General features: G+C 45.2%; 1 protein-coding gene and 2 non-coding genes across 4 annotated transcripts in view; 1 reads left to right on the top strand and 2 right to left on the bottom strand.

Annotated features, from left to right (window-relative positions):
- Positions 1 to 1877: 1877 nt before the first annotated feature.
- Positions 1878 to 1959, bottom strand: trnas-aga (transfer RNA serine (anticodon AGA)). Its single transcript has one exon. It is a non-coding gene; the product is annotated as a tRNA-Ser (tRNA).
- An 85-nt stretch (positions 1960 to 2044) lies between these two features.
- On the bottom strand, positions 2045 to 2126 carry trnas-aga (transfer RNA serine (anticodon AGA)). Its single transcript has one exon. It is a non-coding gene; the product is annotated as a tRNA-Ser (tRNA).
- A 10314-nt stretch (positions 2127 to 12440) lies between these two features.
- Positions 12441 to 12980, top strand: part of LOC114844508 (zinc finger E-box-binding homeobox 1-like) — a 33690-nt gene continuing 33150 nt past the window's right edge. Inside the window, exon 1 of one of the 2 annotated variants that reach the window (XM_029131946.2) lies at positions 12441 to 12561. In XM_029131946.2, coding sequence (XP_028987779.1) covers positions 12504 to 12561 — 58 coding nt within the window. In that variant the 5' untranslated portion in view covers positions 12441 to 12503. The remainder of the gene's footprint in view (positions 12562 to 12980) is intronic. The other variant, XM_055503555.1, reaches the window with a different exon arrangement.

Below are 12980 nucleotides of genomic sequence, written 5' to 3'. Positions count from 1 at the left end.
CTAAAAATATATATAAACACATAACTATTTTAGCATCGATTTGAGGAGTTTCTGCCTTACTGTGACATTGCCAGCACACTAAGGTACAGTATGTTCCTCATGTAATCCAGCCTGGTTTGTCCCAGTACTGAATGGAAAATGCCTGTGGAAGTGACGCTTTCAGAGAATCCTGTTGATTGTTTTTAAATAAAAACAATTTTTATTAGTGTTGGTGATAAATAGAAGCCTATTCTGTCTACAACCACTCTGTTTGCCAGGCAACTCTGGATCAAAAGGAAATCAAATGTTGTGCATGTGACAAAATTAAATAATATTAACAACTATTTTCTTTTTAGTTGTGTTTTTATTTTAGGGCTGGGATCTACCACAAAATTTGGCTCTTAAAAATGCCCCTCTCTTTGTTGAATGTTGAAATACCCTAGTCAGATGCAGGTCAGTAAACAGTTTTATTGCCTTTGAAGGCAAAATGGCGCCTCTTAGTGGCTAAAGAGAATAATAGCACCTCTGGGGTTTTACTAGTAGAGAGACTATAAATATAAACACAGGAGTAAATGAAGTAATGTGTAGATTGAATATACTCTGTAACTTTGGTACCATTTATACTAGACAGTTTTTAAGTAGACTATGTTAAAGTAGGAGCTCACAACCCTGCACTTCACTTTGTCTTTGATGCTCCTTAACACAACTTCCAGATCAATCCATGAGAGAAGTAAAGTCCAGCTACCCGGCACCAGCATTACAACTTTGGATATTATTTCTTAGTCTGTCCTCAAATAAATCTTATTATGCTCCTCAGTGATACGTGAAGAAAATAGGATTTGCAGCTTTTACTCTGATAAATAAATGTAGGCCCTTCAGCTGAAATTCTGTTTTCATGTGGGAACATAATTACAGTTTCATTTACATAAGTAAATGCACATTTAAACCTTTTATGTCATTGGTTCTTGTTTCTTTCCCTTTACCATACATTTAAATCCAAGCAGTACTGCTATCACCTCCTTTTAATTCATTTGAACAGAGACACAAAGAAGCAGTGATTCCAGAAACATTTATTCAAATCCCCACGCAGCAGCTGAGCGGCCCGTGTGTTTGGCAGCTCTCCTCAGGCGTTTGCCAAGATGCAGGCTACGAAGCATCAGAGCCCGGCTTTGAAAGCAGATGATCAAAGACTTTCATGTTTCTGGTAAAAGCACTGAAATCTGCTTATTTTCCCTTGGGTTTGGTCTAATAGACTGATTAGACTTTAACCCCCCTACTTTATTCACTTCATGCCCATCTTCTGTATCTGATTGTGATCACATTTATAGAAGCAGCTTCCAACCTTTCAGGGAGTGAAGGTCAGAATTTGTAATTCACAGTAAAGTAATTCACAGGGTTTATTTTATGACATGTCTAAAAACTGACATCCAATACCCAACACAGCCTCAAGAGGGTGCTATAGTTTAACGTTTCATAGGCACTAGTTCGGAGGTGTTGTCAATTTTATTTTTCTCAATTTTATAGAGTTGCACATCTTAAAAAGACAAATGTTTAAAAAGGTAGCAGAAGTACAGTGGTTATACAATGAATCCAATAAGAATAAAGAACAGGCAGAAGACAAGGTGCAGAGAACATTTTATTACATAACATGATCACCAGGTGTCACAGTTACATCGACTTGTACAAAACAACCAGTCATTCTCACTTTTTACAGATTAAGTACTTTTTAAATATTAAATTAAAATTAAACTGTCGCAAAGTCAAAAGTAAAAAAAATTTCTAGTCCATCGCCTTAACTACTCGGCCACAGCAATTGACACCTGATGATGACGTCATGTCCAGTACACTACTCTATGTTTTACATTGACCCATATAAGGTGGAACTTTGAAATAAAACACGTTGTTGGCAGGATTCGAACCTGCGCGGGGAGACCCCAATGGATTTCTAGTCCATCGCCTTAACCACTCGGCCACAACAACTGATACCTGATGATGACGTCATGTCCAGTACACTACTCTATGTTTTACATTGACCCATATAAGCTGGAACTTTAAAACAGAAACACGTTGTTGGCAGGATTCGAACCTGCGCGGGGAGACCCCAATGGATTTCTAGTCCATCGCCTTAACCACTCGGCCACAACAACCGCTACCATTTGGTTACGTCATGTCCAGTACACCGCTCTTCGTTGTACATTAGCTCAAAAGGTGCAATTTTAAAACCCAACACGTTGTTGCGCAGTGTTCGCCTGTTCTCTGCAGGACGTGCTGCTCTGTTCCATGTTCAACATTTACAGAAACATCGAATACGAAAAGTTTAGTTGGTGAATTTCTAGGTGATTTGACCTTCCCCTCTGAGTGGCTCGCTGCAGGCATCCAGCGTTGCATCCACTCCTCGCGCGTTTCATTGTCCCCACGTGCTACTTGGGCCGTAACTCTGCGCGCCGACGGGCTTTTACTTTCTGCAGGTATTCTAATGCAGCGCCTTCTTCAAATGTTGTGCTCAGCAAAGCAGCTCGGCGCCTGCTCCGAAGACGGGCTCCGCGTGGAGACGCGCGCCCTGAGGCATCGTAACCAGCACGCCGTTAAGACGGAAGACTCCACCGCCGCGGCGTTAACACCGGAGAGAAGACAGAAGGAAAGAGGCGAAGCGAAGCGAGGATATGGAAAATACAGTTACAGAAATAAAGGAAGGTCGTGGGAATAAAACTTTTAAATTCTGCAGTTTCTGACCCAAATCCATTAGTTTGATGTTCTAATCCCTACTATATGCATAGATGTAACCTTTTTTTTATAATGACATGGCGCTTTGTCGATCTTGTGGCCTGGTAGCGTAGTTGGTAACGGTTCGGCCTCGGAAGGCAAAGGTCTGCGGTTCGATCCCTGCCGGCGCGGTATCAGGTGTGACCATGAGCGAATCACTTTACACAAGCTCCCCGAGCGCCGTTCAGTCTGGCAGCTCACTGCTCCCCGCGGGGATGGGTCAAATGCAGAGAACCTTTTGAATTTTCCATTTGCGAATACATTTGATCTTACTTTACATGTGTGAATTGATACATTTATTAATTCATAAATGATACTTTTGCTGCTTTCAGACACGCACTTGATGAATTCTCATACTTCTAGTGGCCCTGTGTCAGTGTTGCACAGCCCCTGTACTGTGTCTGTTCCTCACATGCTCACCTGAGAGCTACTGTATCTGATCACATGTATGTGTGCATTGAACACTGAACAAAAAGCTCCAGAGAACACGTGAAAGAAGGATATTTCTGATTTCCCATCCCAAACACTGAGTGTGGAGCCACACACTCACCTGGGAGCTGCAGGAAACTGGGAGCGTTTCACATCAAGGCCTGAGCCAACAGCCTGGGGAATAGAGCACAGGAAACATAAAACCCAACCCCTTCCTGTCCAGCTCCGTGTGCCCGAGTGAGCGAGAGAAAGAGGGAGTCAGAGATTGTCTCATTTACGTCCGTATGGTTGTGTGTGTGGCTAGAGAGTGTGAAGTGAAGAGATCATTACCTTTAAACAAGGTCTGTTCATGGAAATGTATGTTAATGCACCTTTTTATTACTGCTGCTCACGCTGTATTTGGACTCACAGTACGAGTCTCTGCATATGCCTCAATTTGTACATCAGACGATTCTCCATCATTATAAAGTTCTATTGTTGGACAGGAAAATCTATCAGTGGATGTGAATGGATGTCGGACAGATGGATGGATGGATGAAGGATGGATGGATGACAAATGGATGAATGGGTGAATTGATGGCTGACAGAAGGATGGATGGATGACAGATGAATGGATGAATTGATGGATGACGGATGAATGGATGGATGGATGGATGAATTGATGGATGACGGATGAATGGATGGATGGATGGATTGATGGATGGATGAATGAATGGATGGATGATGGATGGATGGATGAATTGATGGATGACGGATGAATGGATGGATGGATGGATGGATGAATTGATGGATGACGGATGAATGGATGGATGGATGGATGGATGGATTGATGGATGGATGAATGAATGGATGGATGATAGATGGATGGATGAATTGATGGATGACGGATGAATGGATGGATGGATGGATGGATTGATGGATGGATGAATGAATGGATGGATGATAGATGGATGGATGAATTGATGGATGACGGATGAATGGATGGATGGATGGATGGATGAATGAATGGTTGATTGGATGGATCCATATTTCCCTTAAAATACGACCAGTGTTTGTTTCCCATTAGTGACTGTGACCTCACCTCTGAGTCATTACATGTTTTTAAAAGGGTAAACGTGTTTACCGATGTCTGTAAAACTGATGTGAACCAATTAATGTGTCACACTGAATCAAACCGTGTGCAGCCATGTGGTTTTCACGTTATGACAGTGGCGCACATGTGGCGGCGTGAGCGCTGCAGGTATGACACGCCTGTAGGAAAGAAAAGCAAAGACATGTGGATTTAATGTGAAGCAGGCCTGGAGGAGGGACCTCCGTGCAGCCTGGAGACCTTGAAAACACACCTTGGGATGGAAAGCGGCATGGCTCACACACATTCCTGCAGCCAGACATCTCAGATCTGAGCTGCGGTTGGATTTCACAGCTTAACTGTAGGAGACAGCGACATACAGTTGAGCGTGTGCAGGTTTGGTGATGATTCACTTCTTGGATCACTGCCTCATATCAACATATCTTAAAGTACACGCTAGGAATGATGTTAGTGAATGTTGGATGTGATCGGAGGTAAAACAGAACAATTAAAAACATGTACGTAATAATGTGTGTTGGACTTTGGGGAGATCTCTGTTTCCTCGTGTTGGGACAGTAACTGCAGGTAGACAATGGTGTCCAGATGAGGAGAGACGCATTTGTTTCCTCTGTGTTGACTTGCCTGCTTTCAATTTGACTCTTTGGAGTTCAGGATGCCATCACAGTAAGGTCACTGCGACTGCAGGTGAGTGTGATTAAGGTTCACCTCTTCCCCTTAAATCCTCCATTTTCAGCCCTTCGACGTGCTTCCTGACAGTCCAGGTAAATTCAAATGTACATTCCCGCTCTGTGCGCTGGTACCGGTTCTTCTAGGAGCTTAAAATGTTTCTAACTTTCTTTCAGTTCAGCTGGAGACTATTAGTGTTTCTCCAGCCCACAGGAAGTCAGTCATCATTCCAGGCTGACAGGTACATGGACGGATCTCACCGGTTCCCTGCTCTCCTGTTCTGTTCTGACATCACTTCTGTAATTCTTCCCAGCATCCTGGCATTCGCTCTGATCACTTGTGTGATGAGGCGAAGGAGAACAGCTTGTTTCATGGCGTCGTCTTGGACAAGCTGAGAGTCCAGCTGAGAGGCAACACTTTTCTCTCATGCTGCCGGTTCACTGGCAGCCGACCTGTCTCACATACACGCAGACGGTGCCGGCAAAACCTAATCATCTGCTGTCCAGTCGCTGCTACAGGTGAAGGCTAGAGCCTCACTTTTCCACATGTTGCTCTATCATCAGCGATTCATTCAGCTCACGGCACCGTAAATTACAGACTAAAGACGTGACATCTCCTGCTCAAAAGGAAAACTGGAACAGAGCACCCGTGTGACATGCAACAGCTGGAGCGCTCCATCCACATAATGAGCGCCAGCACATAGTGATGATTATATTTATGATTATTCATGTTCTTCCAATGTTTAAATCTTTCCTAATGTCACAATCCTGGGAAAACAAATCTGTACAGAAAACAGCTGTAGAAGAAGAAGAAGAAGAAGAAGAGCAAGAAAAAGAAGAAGAGCAAGAAGAAGAAGAAGAAGAAGAAGAAGAAGAAGAAGAAGAAGAAGAAGAAGAAGAAGAAGAAGAAGAAGAAGAAGAAGAACAAGAACAAGAACAAGAACAAGAACAAGAACAAGAACAAAAACAAGAATAAGAACAAGAAGTTCGGAGCTGACCATAAACAACAGAAGGCCTGCTGTAGGTGTACGAGTGCTGGCTTCCACCTCTGAGTAGGGTCTAGCATGAATATAGCGTTACATCTATTTTCAGAAGATGCTGACTCGTCAGTTTGCATCATTGTCTTTTCTCATATTACAAGAGGTAGTCGGTGATATTTGAAGCTCAGTGAATGCAGCTCATTTATTATGAAATTATAACCTTAGCTATAATAAAGGTTAATTAATGTTGCTGGAACCACAGTGCTTCAGTACATACTGCTCTAAAAGTAATAATAATGCTGACGATAACAATAATTACATTCCATGTGACTCATCATCTCTATCACCGTTGCCTTCCTTGGTCACATTACTCCACTAAAACACTGGCCTAATGTCTTCTGGACATACAGCTGCTTAAATTACACTTTGACTATGTCCAGAATGTAGCAGAAAGGCAGCGTGTGGTCGTCTGCCCACAAGCCCTTCAAAATAAATGGAAACGAACCCTCTTTGCTCATGAGCCCACACGAGTGGCTTCTGAGTGGTGCCCCCATTGAATGAGCCACATTGTTGGTGCGCGCTTTCAAAACACATCTACAGTAGCTGTGCAAAAACCGAAACCCCATCTCTGAAGACCATCTGAAACGCAGAGTTACATGTAAAATGACCTTGAGGTCCTGAGACTGTTTTCTTTGTTAGGTGTAGTCTCCAGATGGGGTTTGTTGTTTGAACCCACGTAAATGCTGTCTCTCACTGAGACAGACAGGAGTTACGTCTTCCAGCGTTCTGAGCGCTGACAGACTTTACAGTTCTACCCGTGGAGCTGCTTGTAAAAGACTTTTAAAGCACGCAGCTCTGAAAAGCTTTTATCTGTGACCTGAGGTCTGTTGTTACAGCACGAGCGTGCATAGTAGCTGCAAATAGAAATATCATTCAGTATTTTAAAATGGTTTTGTACCAAATGAACACAGAAAATAATAAAGGAATCAAATAGCGCTAGTACACAGCACCAGCGGCCGAATGTGAACCTGTTTTTTTTATATAAATCATTAAAACAGCTGACACATTCCATTCAGACTCTTTTCTTTTATGTCTACCTTGAGTTTCCTGAGTTTCTGCAGGTTGGAAGGTGACAACAGCAGCGATTCGCCCATTTCATTAAAAATGCCAGCGAGAGACGGGCCTCTTAAAAGCCTCCAAAGTGCAATTATGTGAAAATTAAACATGCTGCCACGCTATTATCACAACCATTTCCTTCTGCCCTGCTGGATCTCCATTCATAATTTAATCACACGTCCTCTACTCGAGGTGCTGCCAGCGCTCCTGGCAAGGTAGGCAGCGAGGAGCAGGCAGGAGACGCCCCGCAGGCGCCCAGACGAGCGCTTGACCTTTTTGTGGGTCAATTATCAGTTACTGCGCCTGTCCTCCTAATGCTGTTTACATCTGGGTCGAGACTGGAGCTGGAGGAGAGCTGCTGGGTGTTACCCTGAGACAGGCGACAACACAGAGGGCGAAATAAGCTGCAGAGGAGGTGTTTAAGGAACAATATCTGTGTGTGTTGTTTATTCCCACACCTTGAATTCGTATCAGAGGATATCAGAGGAGAGAGGAGGCCTGAAGTGCTCAACCTGCAGCATCTGCAGGACGGAGGAGAGCTCGAAGAGCAAGCCTCACTACCCCTATAATCAATAAGCACCCGTTTGAGAGCACTTCAGCTCTGCAAACACAGAGACCTCATTACAAGCAGCCCATGGAAGATGCCAGGAGTAATGTGTCTTCGCCCTCTAATGTCTCATCACTTTAAATTTCGTTTAACACACAAGTGGAGTTTTATGCAAATGGATGCAAAAGCAACTACAGTGTAGCCATTAGTACAGAGTTATAAGTATGTGTACATGCAAATGTGGCAGTAACATTCACAAAAGCGCACAAATAATTTCATTGTGAGATTAGAAGATAAGACACTGGTGCTGCAGCAATAAACTCAGATGAGGTTACAGTTTTGTCTGATTTCAAATGTTTGATTTTATTTGTAGTTTGACCGACTGGTTCCAAACTGGTTTCTGACCTGATCTTCTGTGAGAGTGCAGACGACCCCTTTTGAACCAGACCCAGCAGATTAAAGTGCAGTACTGAAGTTGAGAGGAGTATAGGAGTTAAGCAGAAAAGAGGTTTGCATATTAAATGTGGCTTTTATCGCACCGTACCAGGTATCCGTCTGATGTGTGAGATATGAAGCCGCTTCCAGTGACTGTCAAGTGTCAGAGTGAATTTCGGGGTGAGGGGAGAAAACACCGTGAGGCAGTTTGATCTTGACAAAGTGCAATTAGTGTCAAAACAGTGCAGAGTGGAGGGTAGATGGTTTCTGCTGATCAGAGGGAGATGACAGCACTGGGAGTGGGACGTGGGTGTTACCTGTATCGAGATGAATGGCACTCAGCAGGCAGCCACACTGTTCGTGAGTCTGCAGGTACCGGTCCTGAGCTCACGGAGATGACCTGATGTGCTGCAGCTAGTGTCAGACGCCGCTTTCATACAGATGTTTCACTGATGTGAACAGAATTTTCCCTGTTTTTTTTTCATTTTTATCATGATTTTCTTTGTGATTATTTCTTCACTATGCAATTTCTTTCCTAAATGCTCTGCAACAATAGTATCATATAGAATTTGTATTGTTTTGCCCATAAATTCAAAGAAAACATTTTAAAACTTAAACTTTATAAATCTCTTCAATGTCTTAGCTCTAATAGCTAATAATCACTAATTACACATTATGAAGGTATGAGGGAAGACATGGCGCCATTGTTGCTGTGATCCGGCCTTTTCAATGATCTGCGCTTTGATCTGTCATTTCCAGTCACTCTATTATCTGCTCACAGCTTTAATAATATATGAGGCTTTTTTCCTTTCTTACTCTGACCTCCTTTCTTTCCTTCCAGTTATTCGTGAGAGCATGACAACTAGTCTGACTTTCATCTTAAATAATGTCAACTGGGATGAGTCACAGAGACGTCTCAGCGATGACTTAGCCTCCGCTCGCACACAGTGTGTCGCTCCCAGTCCCATCATGCAGTGTGGCCGAGGCGGCGTGAGGTCATCGCTGATGGGATGTGAGATCACAGGCGATGGCTCAGAAACAGCATCGCGTCCTGCTGTTGCATATTGCTTCATTAGAAGCGTATAAACACACGGCTTCATGGAAATAAAAAGGCAGCTAGTGCAAAAATGTCCTTTTAAGATGTGTGCGCTGATTGTGTAATTCACGGTGCAACAGCAATAATGATGTCACAGCTGCAAGTGTTGGATTCGTAGGAATTATTGCCTCTTACATAACCTTAAAGCTAGGAGTCAAAGACTGTGAATCTGCAGCTGGAGGTCGACGCGGCGCCGTGAAAGCAGCGGCACAGGTGGCGCCGGTGTGCGTGGCGGCGAGAAGCAGCACTAGCTGGCTGCAGGTACGAAGAGCCGCACAAGCCTCCAGGAGCTGTGCTGTCACTGCATTTACGACGCTTGACCTGCAGATTGTGGCAATAGTGAGCAGCAAGAGTAACACAATACAGTCGGGATCACAGCAGGCAACTGTGCATTGACTTCAAAGCGGTAGCAGTGGAGCAAACACACTCAAATGGAAGTCTAACTGGTAGCACTTGATCAGTGACAGCTAAATTTGGCTAATCTTCTAGCTGTTGAATGCACATTCTTTGATGTGATCGTTTTTTGTGGAAGTAACATCGGAGGAGGGGTTCACTTGGAAATAAAAAGAGATTTAAATGGTTAAAGAACCTTTTCCCCATTAATGACTGGCTCACGGTGCAACCTTGCAGGTGCTTCCGGGGGCTTTGCAGGAGGTAGGAAACCCCAGCACAAAGCTCCAAATGGGGCCGGCACGTCTGTAGCAGGAGCCTTTTGTTCCGTGTGGAGTTGGCGGCGCTTAGTCATGTGACGTCCACGTGTCCACGGCTCCAGTGCAGCATCAAATGAGGTCAGCCTCCAGGTATGGGCTCGAACAGCAGGCAGCACCTCAGGACGAGCACTGCTTCACACACAGCATGTAACCACACACACACACACACACACACTGAACCTCAGCGTTCCTGGTCCCACTGGAGGTGAAGCCATGCACAATGACACGGGCTGCTCTCGAGTCTGCCTGCGACTCATTACACTATCCACTAAAGGCTGACCAGTATCCCTGTTCATTGGGTGTAAACAGCAGCTCACCACTGCACACATCACCTGAACAGGGCGCATCAGGGTCTAATGATCAGCAGCGGGTCGTCCGTGCTGGAAATGAACGCGGGGCACAGACCGTCGGCAGCTGAGCCGGTCCTGGGATCAGGCATGTTAGTTGTGTATCGGTTCCTTGGCGGCAGCGAAGGGCACATGTTTGTGTCCTTAAAGCGGAATGGGTCACATTTTAGCCACTAGGAGGCAGAAAAACGCTGAAGTGAGCTAACGGATAAACAACCACAGCTGTGAGCCTCTAGCCTGGCTATCTTTACCGCAGGCCTGGGTTTCAGAACCAGGTCACGAGGTGCCGATACCACAGAATCAGTGCTTATGAATGATGGCAGGATACACACAATCAATAAATCAGTTTATTTTCAAGTAAACATCTTTGTTATAACAGTGAGCACGCCCCCATGGGCGGCCTTTAAAGGCATGTGTCTGTTCGTTAGCCAATTTCAGCCTCATATGCTAAAGACTTTCATTGAATGAAGTACATTCTAAGCTGTGATGTGTGTTTTGCCCTAAACTTGGTTTTGTATGTTGTATTCCTCCCTACAGAAAAACCATCAAGTGTAAAACAAAGATGCCGACACAGACTTCTCTCTTAAAGGTTGAACCCCTACCTGTGACATGACAATAGAACGGATGAAGGAGGAATAGAAAGACTTTAAGCCTGAGGGCGCTGCTCCTTTTCAAAGAACAATGTTCTGTGTATCCCTGAATTCACACCGAGAAGGATTTTACAACAGTAATACAAATGAGTTTGCAAAAGAAAGACAAAAAAGCCCGAAAGCCCTCTGAGCATAATATTCATCTCAATACAAAATTAGCATGAAATAACAGCGTCCATTTCCTCCTTCCCTTCACGGGCAGCAGGACGTCAGTCGCCTGTAGAGATGCTGTGACGTCACAGAGCACAGCTCCCCAGTTGGGAGGGAGCTCAATAGCCCTTCATATCCTGCCAGTGGGAGATTCAATTAAAGAATCACTGAGGTGGAGCACGGGGGTTGGCTGTGGTTCGGAGCTCGTTTCAAAACGGGTCGTGTATGAGTTTAGGGCCGCTGGTTGCATTCCAGAGCGCACAACACACACTTACAACCACGCGGCAATGTTGAAACATCATTATATCAATGCTGCACCTAATTTACAGCAGCATCATTTAACAAGGATGAATTCAAATCTAGGTGTGTTTAATACCTGGCCCAGTCTGTGTATGTGTGATTCACTTTGCCACAGTTGTGTGTCAGGCAGCTGAATGCACCTTTCAACAATGAGCACAATCTCCAGCCTTCTGTCCCCACGTTTTAGAGCATCTAGAAGAACCTTGCCCCCAGATAGTCAGCAGCACCTGGTGCGTCTGAACTGGAAACCTGATCATCACCAGGTACAAGAATAGCTTGTTGAGCAACAGGCCACTCCCCTGACCCGCTGTGAACTGGTACTGAACTTCTGTCCCTGCTCAGGTCAAAGCCGTGCATTATGTACGTGTGAGCATGTAATTGTAGAGTCAGATTTACTTGACTCTCTGATCTGATCTGATCTGGGTTGTTTTGCTGCGCAGGTGTCACATGCTGCACTTTCAAAGCATCCACACTTTGTCCTTGTACGTTTTCTAAATTTAATTCAGCATCATAGTTTTATTTAAATGACACACACACACACACACACACACACACACATATATATATATATATATATATATATTCTCAACATATAAATTGCGAAGTATTATAATATATTAAAGAACAGTATATAAAGTAGCAACATTAGCTCCACCCTTCATAAGGTGTACTCCTCTATCATATTTGTATAAAATTTAAAATGAACAACCTTGAAAAGTGATACAATTAAAGTCATAAGTTTTCATTTTTATACAACTTTGTCTTTTGTCTTTTTCTGGTACACACAGTGTTGTGTCTGCCGTCACAACCCTTTCAGCTTGTGACAGTTTGGGTTTAATTGAAACCACATTAAGATTTATAACATACTTTGTTATCATGGTGCGTTGAACCGTTAATATTATTTTTATTGCTATTAATAATCAGCACTGAGCAGAGCTCGGACACGCCGGGTCGTGGCCCGGCCCTGTCAGGGCTGTAGGACCACCCTTTGGAAGCCGCTCATATAACACACCCATGTGCGGCCAGTAGGAGGGGCCATGTGCAGAGGTGTTCCAGAAGGTGATGCCGTAAACGCTCACCCTGTGTCGCAAACCAGGTGCTTTTTTCTCTGCGGCGAGAAGGTGATGTCGTAAAGCGGACCGGGGATGGGAGGGGGGAGGAAGGGTGAGCAGGAGGGGGAGACGGGAGGAGGAGGAGGGTGGAGGTAACCAGCGAGCGGCTGCGTTTCAGACTCAGCGAGAGGATCATGGCGGATGGCCCCAGGTGTAAGCGCAGAAAACAGGCGAACCCGAAGCGGAGCAGCGGTAAGTCCAGAATGCCCCGTAGCCGCCGCCGGGCGACCCGGACGGGCCGGCCGCGAGCTTTTAACCCTCGTGGACACTTGGTGGGGAGAGTTGGAGCCGTTGGGGGGAGTTTGGGGAGTGTTGCTGCGCTGGTGTACCGTTATACCTGGATGGCTGCTCTCTCTCCGCCTGGCGGTGCAAGGGGCCGCCCGGGCGGGGACCGTTATCCGCCTGTTAGAATAACCCGGGGAGCGGCTGTTGCTCGGACTTTCGTCCACTTTCCGCCTGTTCCCCCGCGGACTTCTCTCCCGTGGCACTTTCGCGGCGGCGGCGGGCACTTGGCGGCAGGTTGCGGGGCTTTCGCAGCACAACGTGGCCCGTCGGACGCACTTTGGTGGAGTTAGCGTGTGGACCGTTGTGGGCGAGGTTGTTGCGGGGTT

This window comes from Betta splendens, chromosome 17 (assembly GCF_900634795.4).
Source record: "Betta splendens chromosome 17, fBetSpl5.4, whole genome shotgun sequence".
Classification (NCBI taxonomy): domain Eukaryota; kingdom Metazoa; phylum Chordata; class Actinopteri; order Anabantiformes; family Osphronemidae; genus Betta; species Betta splendens.
The sequence above is the reverse complement of the archived record's forward strand: the minus strand, read 5'-3'. Positions and strand labels throughout refer to the sequence as shown.